Below are 21,548 nucleotides of genomic sequence, written 5' to 3'. Positions count from 1 at the left end.
CCAAGCTAAGGGGCTGGCTGTTGGAAAGGAGCTCGGCTTGGCTCGATGACAGCGAGGGGATAGACAGGGAGTTTAACCCACACTGCGGTTTTAGTGCCACACCTACTGATACAAAGTGTACTGAAGATGACAACACATATCAGCTCTTTACATCTGGATGCACAGTGGGAGCAGCATACTGAAACAGACATGTTGATTGCGTAGCGTGAGAAATGTGGGCCAACGCTGTTTGTACATAGCTTCGACGTCAGCTCCTCTATTTTCCTCCACTTGTCTGTTTTCTCCTCTCCTCTTTTCTTTTCTGTCTCAGCCTCAGTGAATATTGATCCAGCTCTGGGCAGACTGGACTGTAAGTGCTGAGGGGCCTTTGGGTCCAGCTCTGAAGATAAGCACTTTTACTGGAGATAGATCGATGGCCTCAGCCTCAGCAATAGCTTTGAATCTGGCCACAGCAAACCACAAACCTGCTATCACTGCATGAACTGTAATGGAGGCACAGCAGAGAGAGGCACTTCACCACAGTGACAAGCCCAGGGACTCGCAGGGAACCCACCTCTCAAGGGCTGGCTGGCAGCCAGGGAGGAGGTTATCGTGGGTCAGCTCTAATGACTCCAACTATAAATTTCATTACAGGCCATCCACCAGGATGTGGATGCACAGCTGAGCAGACACGTTGTCTTGCACGTGCTAAGCCAGCACACCACCTGCCCAAGTTGTCCTTTAGATTTAGCTGGCCTAGCTCCTGGCTGACTTTGTTTCACACTATGTCTTTGGGTCTGTAGGTAATGCTTACTGCGAAATGTAGCTTTTATATGCTAATGTAGGAGCTGTGTAGCAAGGCCATGTAGGGGGATGATAGTTGTTGAATCACTCTTTATGTTTTAAATGGCTTGCTAATAAAGTATCTAATGATGGGTGGTGGTACAGTACTGGGTTCTCTGCCGTCATGGTACCATATTGCCACTTCGTCTCACTTCATTCATTCAGCCTGACATTTTGGTACTGTATGTTAGCCAATTTCAGTTTTGGAGAGGGGTTCATTTTCAGTCTACACGGTAGCGGTTTCTGTAAATCACCTCCATACTGCATACTCCAGCCGTGTTCCCTGTTGACCACGATGACTCCCCCCATCATCTGAGGTTACGATGCTGGCAGACTCCATTTAGTTAATAGGGCCACTTGCTATTGGTAGCTAGCTGCTACAGCCAAAGTCCTGTATAGTGAGCAGCAGTTAGTTGTTGCGCTGCCCCGTATAGTTTTGGGGCCACCTTTGAATTCTGGACATTTCTTACAAGTTACACCTTTAAGTTGACTTAAATCAATCAATCGATCGATCTTTATTTGTATAGCGCCAATTCACAACAAATACTGTCTCATGACACTTTCCAATTGGAGCAGATCTCGACCATACTCTTTCCCAAGTTCGTAAGTACTTGGCGACAGTAGCGAGAAAAAAATACCTACCAACTAAATGTGCAGTTCAGTCTGTCTCATCCAAGCTTTATTCCATTTTTCTTCTGATGTCATGGAAGGAAGATGATGTTCCCGTTCTTTTGTTTGTCTCTGATTGGTTGGGAGAAACAGCCGGACAATATCTTGTACAGCAGACCTTTGAATCACTGAGCAAATCAAATGTGTAGGCACCTGCCTGGACACTCTACACAAGTCTAAAATATCACGTGAAATGAACTTCTTATTTACGGGAAGGGTTCCTCCGACAGAGAAGATGATCTGATATGGATTCCGAATGCCATCCTGTATAAATTTAAGTTTTAATTGTGAAGATAGATTTTTACATTGCTAATTTGTAATGTAGTTTTGTAATGATATTAAGATATGAGGCAGCCCGGTCTTCTTGTGTTTAAGCTGCAGTAAAGGTGAAAGAGGAATCACAAGGGAAAGGGGAAAGTGGAAGCCAAAAGAGGACGATGATAAATCATTTCAGCATGAAGTCCCAGTGACCTTGTTCCTGTAAAGGAGAGCAGAGAGCTGATATGATACAGAGTGTCAGGGGTCTGTACAGACAGAATATCTGGTCCTACGGGTCTGGTTTCACCAATAAATCAATTTTAAAGAACAAGGTCACAGAGACATTCTGCTCCCAAACAAGAATAAATTATATCTATAGGTGACATTGTGCCATGTCTCTGTAAGTGTGTGTCCCATTTCAATACAGCAGTGTGTTCATTATGTTGATGTTGTGTTACTGATATTACGTGGTGGTCGTTGCAGCACTGGACGGTGTTCACGGAGGTGTCAGAGGTGTTCATCCTGGTTCCAGCACTGTTGGGGCTTAAAGGCAACCTGGAGATGACGCTGGCCTCTCGGCTTTCCACAGCGGTAAGAAATTTGTGTGTTTGTGTGAGAATGTGAGTCTGAGTGTGGATCCTGAAGTACCATAGGTTGTATGCTATTCCATTATTCTATAAAACAATCACCTTATCAATAAGCAGCCACCTCTAGGGATGTGTGGGGCTCTTTGTCTTTGTATAACAAAGCCTGGGGAAGTGATTTAGCGAAGTTGATGATGGGTATGAAAAGTGTTTCTCCCTCACAACTTCCCAATCTATCTCACTGCCTGGCAACCCTTGTCAAACCCATTAAAACTGATTGTTCTTGGAGTCAGAGGTCAAATTGCTAAATGTGACCTGAGTATCAGACAAACAGATAGTAACATTCCTGTCCCACTGACCCTGCCCAGCCTGTTTACCTGAGCACAGGTTGGTTTGCTGTTTGTAGCTGAATGTAAAGGATATGTCCAAAACTTTTTGTTTCTAAAACTTTTAAACATCCAGAGTGTAAAAATTTATGTTTAATATAGTCACTTAAACTTGTGACTACAGGAATTAGCATGTTATTTCCTACCAAGAGTATATATACACAACTGACATAAAATAAGAGTGCTTCTGTGTGAGTTCCTGCTACAGTACGTTTCTCCAGGACCACATTTTGCCACGATGACACACACAGACTCACAAGGTGAAAACATTACATTGCTAACGGGGTCACAGCTAGTAAAAAGTCTGGATTATGGTGCATCATTTTAGCTAGCTATCCTGCTGTCTATCAAAATCCACATTTTAGACAGTTCAATTTTATTGTGTTCTTGCTGCATTGTTTCTACAACTAGCATTTATGCTAGATCTACGTCTCTTATCTGTGACATAAAGCCCCCCTGAGCTCTGGGCTACAGTGCTGCTCTCTGAGCTAACATTGTCCATTGTATAGTCTGAGGGGTCAGTGACCTAGCCGCATTGCTAACCAGAGGTCAGCAGAACACCCCTGAGTTATGAAGGCAAAGACTTAGCCCAGTATTGCTCTTAAGCACACCAATCCTCACATTCTTTCCACTACAATGTGGGAAACGTGACGAAGCTGAATAGCATAGCTAGCAGCGACCCACCCAGCATGGAGAGCTCAACTCGGTCAAGCTGTAAAAATAATCTTTTCTAACAAGACAGAATTAGAACTAGTCTGACAGTTTTCAAGCGAGCACATATTGTACATTCGTGTATTCCCAAATTTGTCTTAAATTTTTCTGTCAAAAGCTAATCTGTTTGGCTACAAGCTACGACATATTGGTCAATAGAAGATGCAGCAAAAACTCAAATATTCAAAAAGAAGAGAATTTAATTGTGTTTCTTATATAGAACATGCACATCAGCCATGACACAACTCGGCCTGCCAGTACTATGTTCCTTTAAGGTGCACCTGATAGACATACATGAAGCTCAAATGTATAATTCTAACTTGTTTTTCACAATTGTCTCCAAATCCTGGCTGTAGATGAAACAGAACAGGTAGTGACAGTAGTTTCTGAAAAGTTGACTATTTAAGGAGACACAACTGTTAACTTTCCATTCAGTTTCAATATTAAATCAGAGTACAGATGTAATGGTGAATCAGTGTCAGAGTGGAAAGTCGATTCAACAATGTTTCATCAGCGCTTCAAAACCGATTCAACAATTTGTCAATGGTTGTTGATATGTGGCTACAATATTACATCTGATATTGTGTGGCTCTTTTCAAAGTGATGACAACATCTCTTCTGTAACATACAACACACATTACACAAATTACATCAGACTGTTTGAAATAACTTGTGTTTGAAGGAAATTAGATTTTGAGGCTTATTAGCAGATAGAACGACTTTTCTCTCATTCTCTTATATTAATTTATTTTACATTGGTCCCATTTTTCAATCTGCGTAGTTTTCAGTTAGATATGAAAGGATTCTTACGTTCATCATGACAAAGTAGGCCAGAGTCTGGTGCCTGTCCTGAGACATTACTGTTAGCTCTCTGCTGGCTGGCCCCAGCGGGGACCACGTTTCTTTCCACGCCGCCGCTAATTATGAGCAGATTAAGACCACTGTAAGTTTCCTAATGCGCTTATTACTGAAAAAAATAATGTAATCCCTCCTACTGGCTGGCTGTTGGAGTTTTCAAATTCACATGACCATGTTTCCTTTTTGATTTTTTCCATTTTGTCTTTTTAACCTCTCTGTCTTAAAGTATTACACTGAAATGAGGCTCTGCTTTCTACTTTCTCACCATAACTCATCTGGCTAAGCGGCTGTTTTATCACTTCTGTCTCATCTCTTCTCGTGTTATTGAGCCTAATTGATTGTACGTATTTGGATCATGATATTTTGTGGATTACTGGGACTTGGCAGCACCTGGGTTGCAACTTTTTCCGAATTGCAACAAAATCACACTTTAATCAGAGATTACAACCACTACAAAAGCCGACTTTGTCCTCATTTTATGTGTATTAGATGTTTCAACACTCCGTTCACGTATGATCGTGTTCCAAGCTTGTAAACACCAGATTTTCTCCACAGTTAACGAGTCGAAAATGAACGGGATCGTTATTGAACTGGTGCGTTTGAAATGGAGAGTTTTTCGGCTTCTCGTGGATGTTATGTCACCCATGAATCTCTTTCACAGGATTCACTGCGCTCCATCTCTGATCATCCAAACCCCAGTAATCCAGCCACCCACACACAAACACAACCAAAGCTGAAGACTTGGCAGCATCGTCACACATCATCACATAACACCAGGCGACGCTTCTGCGAATTTCTGAGCTTCATCTGTGTACTGAATCGCTTTGCATACTGATGTTCTAAAAGAACGTCTCGAAAGCTTTTCAACTCTAACTGCATACAATTATATAAAACTAAGGCTTCTTATCTGAGAGGTTGTGCAGATAAAAGTTCTGTCTGAAAGAAACAATATAGGTTTTGTTGCATGTGCAGTTGTCAGTGATTCCCACAGTGCTCCGCTCAGATGTTTGGCTCTCTCTTCTCTTTCCACCTTAAACCGTCTTAGCAGTATTTGTGGCAGTCTGCTGCCTCTGAGCGACAGCATCACTGTCATCCACACACAGGTTCACATGGAACAGATGGGCAGGGAGTGTGTTTTGCGTGGCTGTAATCTGTCTGATACACAAGTTATAATGACGTACGGTCCTACACGCATAATCGTCATGTCAGTCAGGCTTGCGAGTTCGTGCTGTCACGCTGCCAGACATATTCAGCAAGTAGGAACGGTGCGAGATCGTGAGAAACCTGAGAGGGAGAGAAAAGCCTCACACACACACACACACACTCACGGAGAAACACTGATATGAACCCTGAGCTAGTGGGACCATCTCACAATGGCTCTTCATTATTTATCAGTTCAGTAACCTCATTTTTATATTGGTTTATCATTTTTTATAATAATGATGATGGAGTTAATTCTCATTGTGTCTCAGCAATTTAAAAAAGCTTGAATTGCGCTTTTTCACTAATCAATCGCTTTTATGTTTTGTCCTGTCTTAGTGTCAGTGATCCTTTTCATGTTTCTTGTGTTTATTGTGTTTTTTTGTTTATTACTTGCATTTGTAATTTTGGATTATAAAGAACAAAAAATGAATAACTAATGTGAAAAAATGAAAAAAAAACAAGACAAATGTACCCACAATTTCAGTGTACACAAGTTTTAGCAAAGATTCACTAAAACGTTATATATATATATATATGTATATATATATATATATATATATATATATATAATCAGGAGCTGTACCATGTCGCAGATGCAGGGCAACAGCAGCACTTGTTTAGAGATGTGTTTCTAGCTTCACTTCAGTATTCTCTTTCCTTACTCACTTCCTTGGTCTGTGTTCTGTATCTGCTGGATGTCTGATGTTCTTCCCCAGCTATTTGCTCACTTCTTCTGTCTGTCTGGTGCTGTGCAGAGTACTTTTTTTGTATTTTTTAAACAGCTGGGGTTGTAGTGTCTTTACAGCTGTATAAAAACAGGCTAAGCTGATGACTAGGGTGTTAATGTGCATTGATTTTGCTGTTATAAGTGTTTCCTTAAAGCAACACTATGTACCTTTTTTTTCTTAAAATAACAGCTTCAAGATTGTTCTAATGGTTCAGTGTGTTGTAATAGACTATCATTGTTTCTGAACTATGTAACTTTCTACAATTTTCTACCAATTTCTACATAATGTAGTAAATTATTGTACAAATTTAAGCAAAGCCATGTGAGTTTGTGGCACAGAACCATCATGGACAGTCAGGCACCTTAAAAAAATACTTGGCAGGTGATTGGACAAACCATCTGTCCATCACCGTCTATCGCGGGCTAACTTCAACCACTCAGATTAAATGTAGGAGAGCGCCACCAGCAGCAGAACCAGTTGGTAAATCAAACTCTTACCAAAGCCAGTAGAGAGAAGAGTGAAACATGTTTTCCTTTGAGAAAAGCCTTTGGTGCCGTTCGCTGCTCTTCTTCCTATGACATATACTCTCCAGTTCTGATATAACTGAAGTTCTAGCAGCAGCTAACCTCTTGAGGAGCCACCACTGTGGTGTTTAAAGACCAGTCACTGTCTCTCGCTGGTCGTGACATCCAAACCACACCTGTAGCTGCCACTAGTTCCTCAAACAACACTGATTGGTTGAGTGCCTGTAGCAAGTAGCAAGAAATGATTAGACTAATGCAGGTATAACTGTTGTGTTGCTTTTTTTTTTTTTTTTTTAGAATATATTTATATTTATAGAGAATACAAGAATAATTCCAGTTTATTGTAACTTCTTATTTAAAATATGATTCCTGTCAATATGAATAAGATTGCACTCATCAAGTGAAATACTGACACCACTGAAAAAGGTCAAACTGGTCAGAAACATTCACAGTCAGACCGTCAGACATGAGTCATACAAGCACCCAAACGTGCCAAATATACTGTCAAATGAAACAAAGGTGAACAGGAAACTTATAAACTTTTTGTGAACATCCTTCACAGTTCACAGAATGACTTTGTGCAGCTGTGAACTACTCTATTATGTGCACATAGTTTTAGCAACATTTTGGGTGCAGTTCTGTGGTAAGGATTTAGATTACTGGGCTAAACAAGCTAACCAGCTTGTTTACAAAGTGCCTGACCCCGATCTTAAATTGGTGAGTACAGTGTTATCATACCTTATAAAAAATGAATCTAAGAAAATAAGACCGACATTTTAATTAACTGGAATAATGCATGAAGCTGTGAAGCCAGTGTGTTAATACATATTTACACATTTAAACCTACACACCTCGCCTCTGTCTTGTTGGTATCACTCCTCACGGTGCTTTATGAAAGTCCTTCATGAGGCGGATTCTCTCACACCCAGACTTGTATGTGTTTTGATGTGTCCAGATGTTTCCCTTCCCTCTGCATTATGTAAATGTTGGAAGAGAAAGAGGAAGAGGAGACGCTCTGTTTGTGTCCTCTCAGTGTGGATGGGCATCAGGATCATTGCTCTGGGCACACAGTAGCCCACTGTAGCCACAGCCACTTGACACTTGAGACCATCAGTGCGTGTGTGTGTGTGTGTGCGTGTGTGTGTGTGTGTGTGAACGAGGGGAGATGAGATAAGTGGAGTCGGCCGCAGGGTGGGGGAGATCGGATCAGAGTGTCTTTGTCCAGAGAACTGACATCTGATTGTTCTGATGGGACCAAGAGGCAACAGCATGTACACGCTCTGTACACTGTCACACACACACACACACACACACACACACACACACACATACAGATGATAATGTGTTGACCTTGTGTGCTCTTGTCTGTCTTTCAGGCTAATATTGGTCATATGGACACAGCCAAGGACATGTGGAAGATGATCATGGGGAACTTGGCCCTCATCCAGGTAAATGAAACACTGTAGAGGAGGATGATGAAGTGGGCTCCAGCATCATGGAGCATCAGTGACCGCACCTACATCCACTTTACAAACCAGGTTACAGGGAGAAATTGAGTTAAGGCAAGAAAACAGGTAATGAGTTTATGTGCCGTGCAGATTGCTCTAAAACTCAGTTTACATACAGGTAGTCAGTAATCAGATTTCTTTCCAACACAGTAGTTATGCTTTTTAATTTGAATTTGGACTCACGCCACAGAGAGAACAGTCTTCTTTTGCTTTTATTTCCAGTTCAAAGTGTGATTAGCATTGATTTATTTTAGATATGAAGATGCACAGCTACTAGTTTTCATGTTTCCTTTCATGTGACTCTGCTTGAAAACCTGATTACGGTTGGACGTGACCAATTGAACCGTTTTGTTCAGCAGAAACTGAAACCTGATTTCTCCAGAACCCTAAACTGATAAAGGAACGGCCATTTCCGATTTGCATGACATTCCAGGAATCAAATTACTCTCGGACCTCGGACCAGTCTGTGTGCTTTGTGTACAGTAAACGATTACAGCACACACAAATAACACATGCTCACTGTGTAGGGCATCCCATACTGACACACACAGATATTGTATGTGCTTAACTAACAAAAGTATTTTTCTGAAAAAAAAAAAGGCAAGGTGAAATTAAACATTTATCTACATGTATGTACAGTTGATCCGATATTCAGCACTTTTCTGATCATTTTTACCAGTGTTTGATTCATCTGATTGCCAATAAAATAAATTAATTGCACTTTGGCTCTGATGCAGCATGTAATCTGCAAAGTAACTAGTAACTAAATAAATGTAGTGAGTGCAAAGTACAGTGTTTCCCTCCAAAATACAGTGGAGTGGAAGTATAGAGTGACAGAAAATGGAACTCAACTAAAGTACAAGAACCTCAACATTAGAGTTGAGTACTTGTAACTAAATGTCCTTAGTTACACACCATTGTTATACACAATTTGAAGGGAAGCACATAATGAAAGCCTCTACACACACATGCTACACCAGCACAGTGTGTTTCCACTAATGGTCCAGTCTGACTGCACATTCACAATGATATAGGTGTGAGTTTGTGTCAAAACAAGGATATATACAAACAGAGTGAGAGGATTCCCCCTCCCTGCTTGTCAAACTATACATGTATTGATATATATTTATATATTAGATCTTCTATTTTAAACATTCAACCAATATTTTATTCCCCAAACTGAACTCTTCTGGTCGGTGAGTCAGTCACCTCTCCTGATGGTCTGCTATTTGAAGACTTGTGGTTATGTAATATTTGAGTCCATAGTTCCTGGAACACTTTTACACTGGTGCTGTACGTCTGGATTTACATGTACAGTAGACTGCAATCGATAGCCACGTGAACCAATGTGTGTGTGTGTGTGTGTGTGTGTGTGCGTTCAGGTCCAGGCCACAGTGGTAGGGTTCCTGGCCTCCATAGCTGCTGTGATCTTCGGCTGGATCCCAGAGGGACACTTCAGGCTGGGCCACGCGGTGCTGCTGTGTGCCTCCAGTGTGGCGACTGCCTTCATCGCCTCCCTGCTGCTAGGTACGACCAGCACACAGGATGTGAGGCATATTCACAGTGTAAACAGCCACTCATCATGTCTGGGTTACATTCGACTCTCTGTGCCAGTGTTAAAGGTCTGCTCTCAGCTACTGTTTCAGCTGAATGCCACCTAATCTAACTGAGGAACCTGACTGCACTCATGAATGTTTAGTTACACAGCTAGTTAGGTTAGAGTAGTGGCATTCAACTAGCCAAGTTACACAGGCAAAAGGACTTGATGGCATAGCTGTATTACTGTTAAGTGGAGTAAAATAGATATGTTATAGCCACAACCACATGTTATCTGTGTATATCCTGTCATTAGTTTCAGTGTTCCTTTTGAATGTGACAATTTTAACAAGAGTGTATGGCTATGCTAGCTGCACTGTCAGGCTATACACCCAGTGGAGCCTCGAGCTAAATGCTAATGTCAGCAGGCTAACATGTTCATAGTGACAAAGCTAACAAGCTGATGTTGATAGGTAATGTTTATCATTGTCCACCATCATAGTTTAGCATGTTAGCATTCTGACATTTGCTAATTAGCGCAAAACACAAAGTACAGCTGTGGCTGATGGGAATGTTATTAGTTTTGCAGTTATTTGATCCCAAACACTTAAAATTGTCCCTGACGGTATTGTTAGACATTGTAATCATGGTATCGTCAAAGTTGTTGCTGATCCTGACACATAAATGTCCTTAAACCAAATTTCTATAGAAATCTCCCCAGCTAAAAACACAAAGGTGAACCTCATTGTGGGTCGAGAAAAAGTCCAGGGATCACCAAAACATGAGGATTCATGAATGTCTGTACCAAATATACTGGCGTGCCAATCCATTCAGTAGCTATCCAGTTGAGATATTTCAGGATTACATTACCATGCTAAAGCCATGCTAGCAAGGTTAAAGACTGATCCTACAAACTTTCAGGTGAAAATCAGATGAGAAAAATACCATTTACAGTCCAAACATAATGTAGCTTCAGCATTTATTGTGTGTAATGTCTTCCGTTAACTCCATTCCAAACCAACCTATTCATTTTAAAATATCATAAAAAAGGTCTTCTCACAGTTTTCAACCCAGCCCTTAGGTTGGTTTTCGCCAGCTGCACCCTGAAAGTCATCATCTTGGACTCTGTGTTTTTGCTCCTCTCGTTTAAAGTTAACAGCCAATGAGAGCCCTGATGACAGATGGTTACACTGATTACACATATTAGATAGTGCGACATGTCTTCCACATCGTGACATCTCTGACATAAACCCCCCAGGCCTCGTCATGATCGGCGTAATCATCGCATCCAGGAAAGTCGGCATCAACCCTGACAACGTGGCCACGCCCATCGCTGCTAGCCTGGGAGACCTGATCACCCTGTCCCTGCTGGCGGGCATCTCGACAGGACTGTACAAAGAACTAGGTAATAAACACACACACACACACACACACACACACACGGGTCACAGATACATTTAATATTTAATGTAATTGTCAGTTAATGATGCTTCTTAGTGCTCACGTCTGTGTTTGACATCCGGCTAGCTTCACATATCATTCAGCTGTACAGCGCTCACTCGTTTGCTAATTGCAAATACAATTTTATTAATTTAATTGTTCCTTTGTGGCTGGAAAGAAAAGAAAACTGTAACACATTCTCTAATGAGGAGAAGATTGCTTCTGCAGAACCAATCTCGATGGCAAAAAAACCACAGTTGCTACACATGAGATACAACTTCAAAGCTTCTAATTAAAGAAAAGGGTGCAGTGTGTAGAAATGTGTTGACTCTGGCTGTGCACGGTAAATAAGGATGAAAGCCACCCACACTCAACCTCACTGTGTTTTAGGGCAAGAAACTCTGCAGCTGTTTGGCTCTATTGTTAGCTCTGTGATGGTGTCTGCACCACGGACAAACCCCTCGTCCCCACAGACACACAGACACACAGACAGACAGACAGTGACACACACAGGAGCAATGAACCCGTCCTGACCGCGGTGTGAAGTAATCCCATAACTCCTCCTTCGTCTGACAGTCTTTACAGTCTAACTCACTTTCAACACCAACGTCAGACACTATTTTGAGCTTATTTGGGTTGTTTTGGCTCAGTCACACAAAAACACAGTCTGGGTCCTGTGTACATAAGTGGTCCGTCTACTTAAATGTTGTGATTGTGGTTGTTGTGTCCTGTTGCGCCAATTTAGCAGTAACACTGCCTCCTAGAGCCGACAACAGGAACTACTGCCAGCCCAGATCTACAGTAGTCCTCACAAGCTCAGTTTTAGTTAAATGTCAAACTCACTTTTTGTTTTATTATCGTCCAGCTTGAATAAGTTGTACATGGTGCTTATAGATTTAACTTACATATACTGTAATGTAATTTGATGCAGTCTTACAAAAACTATAATTTTCCTGTTTCTTTGAAGTGATTTGCATTTTCATGAGGTCTGAGGCGCTTTAAATGACAACAACAATTATTTCTAATCAACGTTTGGTAGAATCACACTTGTTCGGCACACAAATGAGACTATTGCTTTTAACCTTTAACCTCATTGAATCAGCTCTGTTGTTCAATCAAATCCAGATGATAGAATATAAATAAAGCTGATTCTACACGTACTTTAGTATTATTAACATAGAATATAAGAAAAAAAAAAAAACAATCAAATAGTGATTGAGATCTCAGCTAAAGAAATGATCCACAGATTTGGTGGTGCCTGATGTGTGACTCCTCCTTCTCTTCTTCACACACAGAGTTCAATGACTATGCCAATCCGCTGGTGTGTGCGGTGTTTGTGGCGATGTGCCCCCTGTGGGTGCTGATAGCCAGAAGGATCCCCTCCACCAGAGAACTCCTCTACTCCGGCTGGGAGCCGGTCATCATCGCCATGGCCATCAGCAGGTAGAGCACACAGGGATCAAGTTGCGTTATTTAACAACAGAATACTCATAATGTAGCTATGGTTTAAGGTTTTCACAACGTATTCCGCTGCTCCTCATTCATGCAGTCTCCTGCTTTGAAATATCACAGTTAAAATAATCACTTTTCATTGGAGCACTGTATTGTTATCTTTCAGTTGATTAGGAAATTCAGCACGTTTTGAGATCCACGGACCACTTATCACCACCTACAGATGTCCCAGATTCTTCATCGTGTGACGGACACTGTGTGGTCATGCAGTGACAAACAATGTTTTTATTAAATCCCTCTGGTCTGTCTTTCAGCGTTGGTGGTTTGATCCTGGACAAGACTGTGACCAACCCAAACTTTGCTGGCATGGCCGTCTTCACCCCAGTCATCAACGGTGAGGAGTCATGAAAACCTAAGAGAAAAAAACTTTACTGGCTTCTTTGGGGAAAGTGTGTGTCCACAGCAGCAGAGGATAAGATAAGGAGACAAGTGGGTGGTGAAGATAACAGCAGCCAATAACTGAATCAGTCAAATAAGGAACAAGCGGTGATAAAGATAGAGGGTGACATGCATGCTTCAGCCCCGGAGGTGGAGAACAAATATAGAAAAACCTGTTCGAGCATTAAAATGTGTATTTAAAGGCGTTGATGTCGCCACCTCCGCCTGCTTTAATAACAGACCAATGTGCAAATATGACGAGCCTTTAAAACTGACAGATGGAGGCAGCATATTGCTCGTACTGGGTGATAAACCTTCTGTCTCCATGATGCCAGAACGAATTCATCTTTTATTTCATATGGAAAATATTCACCTTAATATTGAGCTGTGTTTCGCTCTGTTTCCACCCTGTGTGTATGTGTGTGTGTGTGTGTATCAGGAGTCGGAGGTAACCTGGTCGCAGTTCAGGCCAGTCGAATCTCCACCTATCTGCACATGAACGGTTTACCCATGGGGGATCCCAACCCCACCCCCAGGAAGTGCCCCACACCCTGCACCTCCTTCTTCGGCTCCTGTAAGTTGACGGGCGTTTGTGGAACGTTCCACGGTTTTATCTCATGAAAACAGATTTTTCCATGGCGGCTTGTCATTGTGTTTGGTGGAGGTCCGCCCGTGTCCTACATTTTAGTTCCAACATCCGTCCCAAAAGAACAGCCATAGTTTTTTATATATATATATATATATATATATATATATACAGTATATATATATATATGACAGGTTTAAAAGTAGTTCCTCTCTCTCTTCCAGCTGTGAACTCCCGTTCGGCCCGTGTGCTCTTCCTCTTGGTTGCCCCGGGTCACCTTGTCTTCCTCTACACCATCAACTCCCTGAGGGCGGGACATACCACCCTAACACCCATCTTTATTACCTTCTACCTGGCTGCTGCACTACTACAGGTACACACACACACACACACAAACACACACACTCAACCGCACATTAAAAAAACACTCTCTTTGCTGAGGAGCATGAATCATGAATATCTGTAAAAATATAACCGGATGCATTGTGTGTACAGTATGTGTGTGTATGTGTGCAGTGTGAAGATGTATAACTGCATTTGTGTGCTGTTACAGAAGTGCACTGAATTCACCAGGTAGAGAATCACTGGGGACCTGATCTCATAATTAAGACTTACTTTATAATATAATTAGATAACAGAAGATTACATGTCCGTAATTATGGGTGAAAAATGTTTTAATTACAAAGCAGGGTTTCATAATTACACAGCGTGTTCTGTGCTGCAGCACATCCTGTGACCTGATTAGGAATTTCAGCTGTAATGCAGTGAAAACATTTTTATCATTTATCTTCATTGCATTCTTTATTTTGATAGCTGTATCTTATGGTATGTTATTTAGACGGGGTTAGAAATGTCAATAATGTAGATGCATTTCAGATGCATCACTTTGTATCCGTGTAGCATCTCGCACTGGTATAGCTGCTCCACAGTGTCGACTGCTCATGTCACTAGTAACCACGAAGCTAGTAAAAAAATTTAAATCAGCACCTCCCGGGTGAAACACAATGAGACCATGAATGAGAGTGTAGTGGAACAGATGGCTGTAGCTACATTTCAAGTGTGTATGGGAACCTCGAGTCGATCAGTTTTCCACAAGTTCCCGCAAATGTTTCACAATAAAAGCCTTGTTAAGTATTAATAAGTTCCTGTCCACTTAAACACTTGAGGGCTTTTAATTTTAAACAGACACAGGAAGTGTTGAGTTTGTATTAACTGCAGTAAGTTTAACAGGGCAAAGGAGATCAAAACAAGGCTTTGTACTAAAGTATTGTAGCAGGTGACATAGACTGCATAATGTGCAATGCCTCGTCACTGAGAGTTGTACAGCAGCACTTTGTGCAAACTCTCAACACATGCTGCTCTCTCCACCTACACCTGCCCTGATGGTTCAGTCGGTTCATATACATCAAACCAGTTTAAAAAAGAACCGGCAAAACCAGAAAGCTAAACAACCCCAGTAGCCTCTGTCTTGTATTAGTGGAAAAGTGTCACAATTTCTTCTCCCTGAATTGACTCTTAAAGGTGAGTTCAGTGCTTCCTACTGTGCCATAGGACTGCTAACAAGCTCCACGAACCAAAAATCATTCTTCCAGTATGATAAGTTTATGTGGAAATATAGCCGCATTTATGAACTCCAGGAAGAACTGCATCCACATATTTACAAAATGTGACAGGTTATCCCGTTACTGACCTGTCGACACGGTCAATCAGATTTCCTGCTGTTGCATTTTAAGAATGGCAAAGTAGAAAAAAATAATCATCGCCTCTGCTTTGTCTTCCTCCAGGTGATAATCCTTCTCTACCTGGCAGACTGGATGGTCCACTGGATGTGGGGCCGAGGCATGGATCCCGACAACTTCTCCATCCCCTACCTGACAGCTCTGGGTGACCTGCTGGGGACCGGCTTCCTCGCCCTCTGCTTCCACATGCGTTGGTTCATCGGAGACAGAGACACAAGCAAGGGCAACTGAATGCATACACGGACCCACACAGCAAAAAAACCAGTCACATACTGTACGCTTGCACGCACGGACAGTGACGAACATCACCCGTATGCCTGAACTGTATCTGGAAGTGGACGTTGTCTACGATAAAAGGGCTAATCTCCTGTAGGGCTTGGATTGAAGGTATAGTGCACTTGCAGGGCAGTTTGATCTTCAGGATATCAGGACACAGACGCACCCCAGCAGCAGCCCAGAATCTGGACAGTATCAGTGTTTCACCTTAGAAACAATGTAAACAAACATATCTCCACCTCAGCCATCAAACAAACTCCTGATGGATCGCCACACTACTGCTCTATTTCACTTAACAACTGAGTCCTACTACTTTTGCTTTTATTAGACTATCGACAATGATTGTCGTTGTTGATAAATAATGCATTTGATATGAATCGATATCTCTTCTATGTGCAGGGCCAGTTCTCATTATTTTCAATGGGGACGCTAGCCCTCCTCTTTTTAAAGATCAAGTTCTAACACTTGAAACCAACAAAAGACAGCAAAAAATATATACAAACAAGCCTAGAATGCTTAATCACCAAGTGCTATGTCATAAACAGAATGAATATTGTATGAAATGCAAATCTAATGTGTCTCTTCTCTGATTTAGTAGAGCGCACAGGGCTAGGTCTTCTATGTTCTTCTTTGGCCTTGTGACAGTAGGGAACAGGGTTAGAGATTTTTACCACAGGGGACTGGACCACAAACATAACAAGATAAATCCCTTTTGGTGTCGCTCCCACCAGCGTAATTTGAGTCAGAACAGGAGCAGGACTGTAATTCCTGCACTCACTGCCCTTCAATTCTGGGCTCAAGAATTAGCGATATAAAGATCTGAAGTCAGATCACAGTCCAACAAACACTTCCCTCATTCACAGCCAGAATTGATTTACCTTTAACTCTGAGAATCATCTAATTAATGCCTACTGTGTGTTCATTCACACAGCAGCCTGTGTTTTATTCCTCAGAGGTTACACTAATTCCTTTTTGGGGCCAAATCTACTTAAAACTGCCATTATGCACCGTCCTGAATAAGAATCTTTTTTGTTTGAGCAAACGCACAGAAACAGTGGGAAACAGTATGTGGAAAACGGCAGCATAAAAAAAAAAAACATACCTCACTGTTTGTTGCAGCTCACGATGGGGTTTTTGGGTTTGTTTTTCTTTTTTTTTTCTTTTCGTGGATGCCAGGAGGTCAGAGAGGTCTTAATGTGCAGCGAGCTGTTCCAGTGAGAATAGCACCAGTCCCCCTGTCTGAAACCATCTGCCAACTCTCTACTGGAGCAGGCTAGTTGTTGTTGTTACCCAAGTCAGGCTTACAGTAAGTGACAAGAGGCTCAACATGCTGCAGCGCACTGGAAACAGCCTGCAGAGCTCGTCCAACTGAATGACATTGGTGCAGAGTGTGAAAGTGTGTGAAGGTGCTTTTGCCAGGATGTGCTTACAGATGACAGGTACTGATTGCTGATTGTCTGTGTTGATATTTGATATCTATAGATCTTTTATTGACAGTGTTGATTCCCACAAAGTGTTTAGACTTTGGACTGCTGGAGCTCTGAATCACTGAAAGGCCGACCAATTAAGTTTTAGGTCAACAGTTAGATCACAGTGGCTGCAGGAAGCTGTGGCAAACCTTTTTAATTTTTTTGCTAGTTATCATTCTGTAGCCTTTAAGTTCAGACTGGCCAGAAGATCAGCACAGTTCTTACAGCTGTCTGAGGGCCCAGTCAAACCAGCGCCCACTCACACTAGTATGTAAAACACCAAAATTTAGCCTCACTTCAGTGGAATCACTGTGATCAGTGATCCTCACCAACCAGGAGAATCCAAAATGGAGGTGCTTATGAGCTGTGTCGCACCATCTGCTTTTATTTGTCCCTCCTCTGTCGGGCTATAAATTGCTCCACAGAAGATGATATGTGGACAGTAGCGAGACAGAAGCTGTTAGTAGAAATACACGTTTTGAATGAATTGAATGTCCCATGAGAAATCAAAAGTTTTCTAAGCTAACAAGGTTGCTGTCATTAGCTGAGAGAACTTTTTTTTCCCTCGTGAGTAACTCTTTATTGAATGAAATGATGTACAATCTTGAAAACAAAATGCCCGGGGCAGTTTAAATAACAGTACATAGAAGTTTGAAACAAAACTCGGAGCACTGTTGTGACTGAGTTTCTGAGGAAGATGTCCCCAGTTTTTTTTTTCAGATTCTGTATTTTGTGTTGAAGTCAGATTTTGTCAAAATTTAAATCAGAGGGCAAAATCGTTGTCACATGGTTAACCTTATTGCGGACGCACACATGGGTTTCATCGCTTTTGGGGACATTACATAGACTTACATTTGTTTCTTGGAGATTTACAATAACCATAGCCATAGCCTGGTCACACCCTAACCTTAGCCTTAACCTAAACCTAAACCTGACCTTACCCTAACCTTAAACCAAGACTTCATCCTTAAATTGAATGATTAACCTTATTGGGACTTGGTTTTGTCCCCATTAGGAAAGCGGTCCCCACAAGTGTGTTAATAGATTTATGTCCCCACAACGTGACTAATAAGCACACGCACACATACACACGCTCACACACACAGCTATCCGTCACCTGACTTTGAGACTCAGCTGACCTGAGCTGACTCTCTCTCTGAGGGCTTACAGGTGAAGAGGAGAATGCGTAAAGGAAGTCGTGAGCCATTCTGACAGACTGTACCGAGTACAGATGTTGGCCCAGAGGAGAAGCACCAGTGTCTTAGAAGAGACTAGCATGTGATGCTTGACTTATCTGGCGCTTGTCAGACTTCTGTGCTGTTTCAAAGGGGCCAGCAGAATGCATGTGCAGGGCACAAAGTGTGAATGTGCAAAACTTGATTATTTTGATTGTTACTTTTTTTTTTTTCTTTTGGTCTGACTGATTGTTTTTTTAAATGTGTTGATTACGTTAAAATTGTGATTTTTTTTTTCTATTCCTTTTCTCCTTTCCCTAATCTTTTTAACTCTTCACGATTATTGTTTTGTGTCATGGATTTTAATCAAACAAACAACCACTGTAAAGATGAAGCAACTTCTCCACGCTGCACAAAGTACTGTAATCTGCAACATGGACAGCAGAGGGCACTGCAGGGATTCTCTTAACTGTATCATCTCTGTGTCCTCTGGATTCAAACCCACATATGTCTACCCACAGTGAACATTTCTTTTGTCTTCTTTTCTACAGTGTTGTGAAAGTTTGCATCCTTCCATCTGTTCACCTTCAGTCTGTATCCTCCACTCTCTTACTGAGCAGGTGCCAGCGTTCTGCCTCTGTGTCAATGGAAAGTTGTGAATACTTCTATAAGGGGGCAAGTAATGCTTTGTCTATTTATTTTTAGAAGCACACAAAGCAAATTGTACATACTATATTTATTCTATATATAAGGTTGTTTATTTTGTCATTTCATTTTGGCTCCGTTTCGTTGTCACCATGTTGATGTCATTATTTTCTTCTTTCTTTTATGTTTTTTTTCCCCCCTTCTTTTCGCAAAAGGCCAGTAGAGCTTTTTTTTGGTGCATGCCGCAATAGGAGGGCGGTGAGGCTAACGAATAGCACAGTGCCTAATACCAGTCTTTACACACCTCACACACATGCGCACACACCCTGTCTCCACACGGGGAAAGCATACTTACACGACATAGAATGGCCTTAACCTATCAGAGCCAAGGTCAACTCAGAGTAACCAATCAGGAGCTAGGTTCGCCACAGAGTAGCGTCTCTTTAATTAGCTTGGATTAATAAAAGATGTACAGTAAGTTGATTATGATGTGTAATGTAATAATGAGTTTATATGATGCAGCAGTGGAGAGGAGGGCTTGGTCACTTGAAATTGGCAACAATTAGGAAGTTGGAGGTTGGAAATCTCCAACAGGCCGGTTGTACAGGGCATCTAAAAAGTCTGGAGTTAAGTTAAACACCAACAGAAGTGAGATTTGAACCCACGAACACCAGAAAAGCAGAAAAAAACAAGTGCGACATGACAAAATGCACAGTGTTACTTCTCCTTTTGATTCCAGATGTTTCTCCCTGTGTATAAAATGTCCGGCCTTTAAAACCCTTCACCCACCCACTGCCTTGTTGACCTCAGTGCTTCAAACCCTCGAGCCCCTGAACCCACACGGAACCACACTGATCCTCAGGCTGCAAGCATCCACGTCAAGATTGAGCCTTTTAAAATCAAACTTCCACCCGTCTCTGTCAGCTCTGATCTGAAAACGTACAGTCTTACTGGGGCTGAGATCTTTGTGTCCTCTGTGTGTTCCTCTTGTAAAAGCCCTCCCTCTGTGAGGCTGGAGGAAGGCTTTCTCCCTGCAGGACTTTGTAAATTGCTGGAAATAAAGGATTATATTATTTCATACCATTCCTCCGTCTTGCTGTCTGTTCATGTCTGCTTTTACTGTAGATGTATCAGGATCAATGCACACAAGTCTGCTCGTCCTTTCTCAGCACAGATGTTGTTGGACAGAAGCAGGGGTGAAGCTCAAGCTAAAGTTAATTGAGAACATCTACACGTCTACATTCTACTCTGCCTTTTAGAGTTCTTTGATAAAAGATGCTTCATTGATCCTTGTGTGAAAAGTTCATAAATTCGTATCTTAGATAGACCACTGTGATCAGGGTCAGGGTAGTCCATCCACCAGCATCACATCCACAACTTCAACACCACATCAGTCAAACAATGTCAGTATGACATCTACTGTAGAAAGCAACAGTTAATGTACAGTAAGTTTCATTTGTCAGCAAACATTTCTTGGTGCAAGCTGTTTTTGACAAATTTGAATAAATTTTACTACTGGCAAAATCAGCCATTCAAAAAAGTGCTGTGCTCTGAGGGTTTGTTTTCCTGTCTCTCAGCTGTAACCTGACCTCAGTTTCACTCCTCCTTCTTTCAATGGGAATATTTGTAATAGTAAAGTTTTAAGCACAGTTAAAAGAAATTAAAATCTCGGACAATGCGTTACAACTTGGAGTTACCTGCAGCTTCCTCGGTTGCAGTGCAGCTGGACATAATTAAATCACTGACGATTCTTCATGTTATACCTTAAAGTCGATTCACTTCGATAGATTCTATTAATTACAATATGAGTGTTTTTCAGATCCAGCAGTAAGCGACCTTGTAAACATGAAATATTGCTTAGTCTGCATAGGGCCGTGCGATAAATCAATATTATAATGTTAGCGTGATGTGAGACTATGTATCGTTTCATTATTTTGTCATAACTGTTCTTTTCCTTGTTTTAAAGGCTGCATCACAGTAAAGTGATGTCATTTTCTGAATTTACCAGCTTGTTCAACTTGTTCTAATAGTTGTATTTACCCACTTAGTCATTATATCCACATAACTGATCATTATTTATCAAAGATCTCATTGTATTAATATTTTGTTGAAGTACCAATAGTCATCCCGACAATATTGTCACAGTATCAATATTGAGGTACTTGGTCTAAAATAGGGCTGAACAATTAATCAAAATATATTCGAAACTGCAATATGACTAAGTACAATATAATATGTTAATAATGTGTAACAAACAGCATTATACTGAAGTGCTGTGCTGCTGCAGAGATGCCTTGGCCTCCAAATCTTGTTCTCCAGGTGTAAGAAAACATATTTGTTTAGTACAGACCCCAACAAATGTCACATCATCATGAGTTCCTTTTTCACCAAAATAAAAAATGTGATGCAAATGATGTGATCATTCCCATATCACAACATGTCAGAATAATTTCAATGTCATATTGTGTAGTCTCAGTCAGAAATATAGTGACATTAAATTGTGTTGCTCAGTCCGAGCATTTATAAAGTGCTTTTGATGAG

The 21,548-nt window shown here is 41.4% G+C and overlaps 1 protein-coding gene across 1 annotated transcript in view; it reads left to right on the top strand.

Moving 5' to 3' along the window:
• slc41a1 (solute carrier family 41 member 1) overlaps positions 1–20,090 on the top strand; it is a 28,498-nt gene extending 8,408 nt beyond the window's left edge. Inside the window, exons 3-11 of the mRNA XM_084349709.1 lie at positions 2,233–2,340; positions 8,120–8,191; positions 9,634–9,778; positions 11,046–11,192; positions 12,523–12,670; positions 12,994–13,073; positions 13,557–13,691; positions 13,928–14,076; positions 15,488–20,090. Coding sequence (XP_084205835.1) covers positions 2,233–2,340; positions 8,120–8,191; positions 9,634–9,778; positions 11,046–11,192; positions 12,523–12,670; positions 12,994–13,073; positions 13,557–13,691; positions 13,928–14,076; positions 15,488–15,673 — 1,170 coding nt within the window. The 3' untranslated portion in view covers positions 15,674–20,090. The remainder of the gene's footprint in view (positions 1–2,232; positions 2,341–8,119; positions 8,192–9,633; positions 9,779–11,045; positions 11,193–12,522; positions 12,671–12,993; positions 13,074–13,556; positions 13,692–13,927; positions 14,077–15,487) is intronic.
• Positions 20,091–21,548: the final 1,458 nt, after the last annotated feature.

Source organism: Pagrus pagrus (genome assembly GCF_965226575.1).
Source record: "Pagrus pagrus genome assembly, chromosome: 3".
Lineage (NCBI taxonomy): Eukaryota > Metazoa > Chordata > Actinopteri > Spariformes > Sparidae > Pagrus > Pagrus pagrus.
The sequence above is the reverse complement of the archived record's forward strand: the minus strand, read 5'-3'. Positions and strand labels throughout refer to the sequence as shown.